General features: G+C 37.9%; 3 protein-coding genes across 4 annotated transcripts in view; all 3 read left to right on the forward strand.

Moving 5' to 3' along the window:
- On the forward strand, positions 2,253–3,034 carry LOC104707806 (photosystem I reaction center subunit II-1, chloroplastic). The gene has a single exon (XM_010424236.1). The coding sequence runs from the start codon at positions 2,311–2,313 to the stop codon at positions 2,941–2,943; it is 633 nt and encodes a 210-aa protein (XP_010422538.1). The 5' UTR covers positions 2,253–2,310; the 3' UTR covers positions 2,944–3,034.
- LOC104707807 (F-box protein At4g02760-like) overlaps positions 3,346–5,565 on the forward strand; it is an 8,258-nt gene continuing 6,038 nt past the window's right edge. For both annotated transcript variants that reach the window (XM_010424237.1, XM_010424238.1), the window contains exon 1: positions 3,346–3,657. The gene's annotated coding sequence lies outside the window, so the exon portion shown is untranslated. The remainder of the gene's footprint in view (positions 3,658–5,565) is intronic.
- Positions 4,888–5,560, forward strand: LOC104709789 (photosystem I reaction center subunit II-1, chloroplastic-like; the record flags this gene model as incomplete). Its single annotated transcript, XM_010426348.1, has 1 exon — positions 4,888–5,560. A coding segment is annotated over exon 1 (615 nt), but the record flags the coding sequence as incomplete, so codon positions are not given.

The raw sequence follows: 5,565 nt of genomic DNA on the forward strand, positions 1-5,565 counted from the left end.
TTAAATTTGAATCGAACACCCCTTGCCCTAATAACCTGTATATATTTTTTTCTGAACAATTTGTGATAACGGATAACTTAGTAATCAATATCATAAATAAATTCCAAACCGAATTACTCGACATAGTGCGATGGACATGTTTGGTTTGAATTGGGACCCCGAGAGACAAAGCTAAAAAAAGTTAGGTAATATGCAAAGAGTGTAAAGCAATTTGGAGTTGATGGTCAAAAATAGGAAAAGTATGGGCCAATACATAAATGGAGAGACATTACACACATAATTTTTACATTTCGAAATTATAACAGTTTTGGACTTTTTTTTTTCTTTGAAACTGATGAAGTAGTTTTGGACTTTATCTCAAGTTCTCAACCAATATTTATTTCTTTCGCTTATAATATCGTTTTTTTTTCTAGGTCACCATGGAATGTTTTGTATTTAATTGGAATTATGAAACTAACTATAATATAAATTAAGTTTTTTTTGATTGTTGATCTTCATCTAAGTAAGAATACTACATGTGGGATCAAAAATGTTTTTTGAGCCACATCGCACAGATAACATGTTTTTTCCCTGACCAAACAATGATTTTAAAAATCTTTCATGAAAAGTACTATCATACTCGTCATCCTGCACTGCACCCATGATATATGCAACAATAATGTGATTTGGCCATATACACCCAACCCAATACCTTCAACTTTAAACCCTATTAACGTACGGCCATACACCAAATACGCGGCACTAAAGAGTAGAGTACTTTAACTATTTGTGTAAAAAGTTGGTGAAGCAGAGTGTTTAAGGCTTGCAAGACGTCATAATAATGGTGGCTAGTTAATTTGAGACTGCAAGAAAAAAAACGAATTAGCGATATTGAAAGTTAATATTTTGAGAGAGAGACTCCATCAAATGAATGCTTTCAATCATTACATTTCGAAATAAGTAAACATTAGGTCGATTTAGGTGTTGTAGAAGAAAGAAGACACCAAATTTAAAAGAAAAATATTTACGGTTGAATAATTTTGCTTAGTTTGAATTAATCAAAATCAACATAATGCAGCATTATCTGATGCAGTGATGCTTAGGGAGCAAATTCCGAGTCTAGCATTGTGTCGTCAAGGTCGTCAAGATGATGGAATCTAAGCAAAATCCAAACACGTTCCCAATCATGAACTGCTGTTCCATACATAAAACTAAATCCAGATTAATACATCAGTTTCATCCATTTCACATTCTTGAACAATTCACATGTAGGTCCTTCCCATTGCAGTTTCAACAATATACTTTGCTTGCCTAACAATTACCATGTATACTGCCTTTCTTGCTCCACAAGTTAACTCTTTAAAATGTTTAATTAGGATCTAGTTCATTTTATATTCAATTCATTACTTAACGCCTCAAGCCCATTATTAACCACTTAACTAAAGCATATAGACAAATAGTCTTGGTCAAATAACTAGAATGGAGAAACACTTCGAAAAAGATATGCAAAACCACATACTTCTTTATTAGTACTTAAACAATCTTAGGACTTGTTTAATCATATTATTACACGACGACGTCAAAACTTGATTGACACTCAACAATTCCTAATCTACGCAATATGCACAGATCAGGTAATCTATACACTCACAGAAACTGTTCAACACTCAAAAATCTTAGAGAATTCCCTATTTCCTGATTCGAAAATGGTTAATCCTGAAGTTAAAAAAAAAATGAATCGTGAAGTCCTAAACAAGAAAGCTAGTTGAGCTCAAAGTTTCAACCGTAAATGTGAAGGATACGTACCTAAGAATCTATACGATCAAAATTTGAAGATATCAACAAACAATATATGAAAATTGAAGTTCTAATAAATCGCACATAAGGTTAATGAGCAGCCTTTTTTTTTATTTCATTTTTGCTACAAGATGTTAGTATACGAGTCTAACAAGATAAGCCCATGGACCAACACATATAAATGGTCAATGATGTGTGTCGGATTAGCTTCAGGGCTTCAGGCCTTTGAATTAAAATTGACCCAAACAAAAAAGAAAAAGGAAAAACAAGAAGTCTGAAGAATCTGGTGCGACACCTCCACCAGTATTCTAGTATCTTTGTTAGAAGAAGTCTAAAGGTGACAAAACGACGTCAGATACGCTTAGAATAAGATGGGTAAGAGAAAAATCTAAAGGTTGAATCCTATTGGTTACCTTATCCACTTAATCCAACAAACTCTAGCTTCTCATTTCACAATATTATCTCTTTACTTCTCATCCAACACATACCATTAACCAAATTTGCTCATTAGACACAACAAAGAAACAAAAAAAGATGGCAACTCAAGCCGCCGGGATCTTCAACTCCGCCATAACAACCGCCGCAACCTCCGGCGTCAAGAAACTCCACTTTTTCTCGACAACCCACCGTCCCAAATCCCTCTCCTTCACCAAAACCTCGATCCGCGCCGAGAAAAAAGATTCCTCCGCCGCCCCCGCGGCCGCTGCAGCCCCCGCCGTGAAAGAAGCTCCCGTGGGATTCACGCCACCGGAGCTAGACCCAAACACACCGTCTCCGATCTTCGCGGGAAGCACCGGTGGGCTCCTACGGAAAGCACAGGTGGAAGAGTTCTACGTTATCACATGGAACTCACCGAAAGAACAGATCTTTGAGATGCCGACAGGAGGAGCAGCGATCATGAGGGAAGGTCCGAATCTGCTGAAGCTAGCTAGGAAAGAACAGTGTTTAGCTTTGGGGACAAGGCTTAGATCCAAGTACAAGATCAAGTACCAGTTCTACAGAGTGTTCCCCAACGGTGAGGTTCAGTATTTGCATCCTAAAGATGGTGTTTACCCAGAGAAGGCCAACCCGGGAAGAGAAGGTGTTGGTCAGAACATGAGATCTATTGGCAAAAATGTTAGTCCCATTGAAGTTAAGTTTACTGGCAAACAAAGCTATGATTTGTAAGTTGTGAAAAACCTTTATTGAAAACAAGAAAAAAAACCAAGACTATGTGCATGCAAGGTTGTGATGACTATGTTTTATTGTTAATTTTTAATGGATCTTTGTTTTAATATTTCTTCTTCTATTTGATTTCTTTTCTTGTTCAATCCAAGTTTATCATATGACTCTTGAGAAAAAAAAAAAAAAAAAAACATTGTGTTTATTCGTAACGGTTAAACATTAAATCGAAAACCAACGAAAGAAAAAAAATTGGAAAACCGGACTATTGACGTCAGTTTAGTATTGGGCTTCAAGGGCCCAATTGAGTAGAAAATTTTAAGCCTAAGATTTTTATTGTGGGCCAACTAATAAAACCTAAAGATTCAATTTCAAACGGTCGGGTTTAAAGATTCGGATCATAAATTACTCGATCATCATCGTCTCACTCAACACAAACCCCACAGTAACATCATCATCTTTCGTCTCACATTCAGTGTTCTTCTCTCCGATCCAAAACCCTAAGAGAAGTTCCGATCGTTCCCGTGGTCACAATCAACAAGAAAAACATCTCCCTTGTTACCTGAGTGTTCCTTCCGTTTCGGACTCACATTCGACGGAGATAATTCGACTCAGGATCGCCTTGTTGGTCGATCGTATTCTCTAATTCGGCTCGCGTCTTCTCGATTTTGCCAACGGTCTCCGTTCACAATTTCCATCTCGGCTGATGTCATTGTGAATGTAAGCCATTTTAGGTCTTAAAATTGTTAAACTGTTCGTAGATTTGGTCACCATGATCTTTGGGTTCGTTCCATAAAGCGAACAAAGGCATTGTTCGTGGAATTTAGTTAGCACTGTTTCTCTACCTTGTTCTGTGCGTTTTTAAGTCTATTGTGACTATGTTTAAGAGAGCGTTGTTCTTTCCGTTGGAAGATAAGTTTGAAGTCTTATATTGATTCTTTGACTTCAGATCTTCTCGAGTGTTTATAGGGAGTGTGAAATAGACTGTTTATGCTACTCCCACATAGACTAAAACAAAGTATTATGGAGAAGAGGTTGGTGTTGAGCTTGTGCTTTATAGGTTTTGTAGTTGGGACTTGGGAATGCACTTGGTTTAAGCTAGAGTTCTTGTAGTTTGGACTTCACTTGAGTTAACTGCACATATTACCTACATATTATTATTTATCAATTGTTCTACATACTAGCAAGTAGCAAGTAATTTTCTGAAAATCTTGCCTTATTATTGCTTAATATTGGATTTAACATGCTTAGCCGATGGCTCTACTGTTTTTTTTTTTTTTTTTTTTTTTTTTTTNAATATGCACAGATCAGAAAATCTATACACTCACAGAAACTGTTCAACACTCAAAAATCTTAGAGAATTCCCTATTTCCTGATTCGAAAATGGTTAATCCTGAAGTTAAAAAAAAAATGAATCGTGAAGTCCTAAACAAGAAAGCTAGTTGAGCTCAAAGTTTCAACCGTAAATGTGAAGGATACGTACCTAAGAATCTATACGATCAAAATTTGAAGATATCAACAAACAATATATGAAAATTGAAGTTCTAATAAATCGCACATAAGGTTAATGAGCAGCCTTTTTTTTTATTTCATTTTTGCTACAAGATGTTAGTATACGAGTCTAACAAGATAAGCCCATGGACCAACACATATAAATGGTCAATGATGTGTGTCGGATTAGCTTCAGGGCTTCAGGCCTTTGAATTAAAATTGACCCAAACAAAAAAGAAAAAGGAAAAACAAGAAGTCTGAAGAATCTGGTGCGACACCTCCACCAGTATTCTAGTATCTTTGTTAGAAGAAGTCTAAAGGTGACAAAACGACGTCAGATACGCTTAGAATAAGATGGGTAAGAGAAAAATCTAAAGGTTGAATCCTATTGGTTACCTTATCCACTTAATCCAACAAACTCTAGCTTCTCATTTCACAATATTATCTCTTTACTTCTCATCCAACACATACCATTAACCAAATTTGCTCATTAGACACAACAAAGAAACAAAAAAAGATGGCAACTCAAGCCGCCGGGATCTTCAACTCCGCCATAACAACCGCCGCAACCTCCGGCGTCAAGAAACTCCACTTTTTCTCGACAACCCACCGTCCCAAATCCCTCTCCTTCACCAAAACCTCGATCCGCGCCGAGAAAAAAGATTCCTCCGCCGCCCCCGCGGCCGCTGCAGCCCCCGCCGTGAAAGAAGCTCCCGTGGGATTCACGCCACCGGAGCTAGACCCAAACACACCGTCTCCGATCTTCGCGGGAAGCACCGGTGGGCTCCTACGGAAAGCACAGGTGGAAGAGTTCTACGTTATCACATGGAACTCACCGAAAGAACAGATCTTTGAGATGCCGACAGGAGGAGCAGCGATCATGAGGGAAGGTCCGAATCTGCTGAAGCTAGCTAGGAAAGAACAGTGTTTAGCTTTGGGGACAAGGCTTAGATCCAAGTACAAGATCAAGTACCAGTTCTACAGAGTGTTCCCCAACGGTGAGGTTCAGTATTTGCATCCTAAAGATGGTGTTTACCCAGAGAAGGCCAACCCGGGAAGAGAAGGTGTTGGTCAGAACATGAGATCTATTGGCAAAAATGTTAGTCCCATTGAAGTTAAGTTTACTGGCAAACAAAG

This window comes from Camelina sativa, chromosome 8 (assembly GCF_000633955.1).
Source record: "Camelina sativa cultivar DH55 chromosome 8, Cs, whole genome shotgun sequence".
Taxonomy (NCBI): Eukaryota; Viridiplantae; Streptophyta; class Magnoliopsida; order Brassicales; family Brassicaceae; genus Camelina; species Camelina sativa.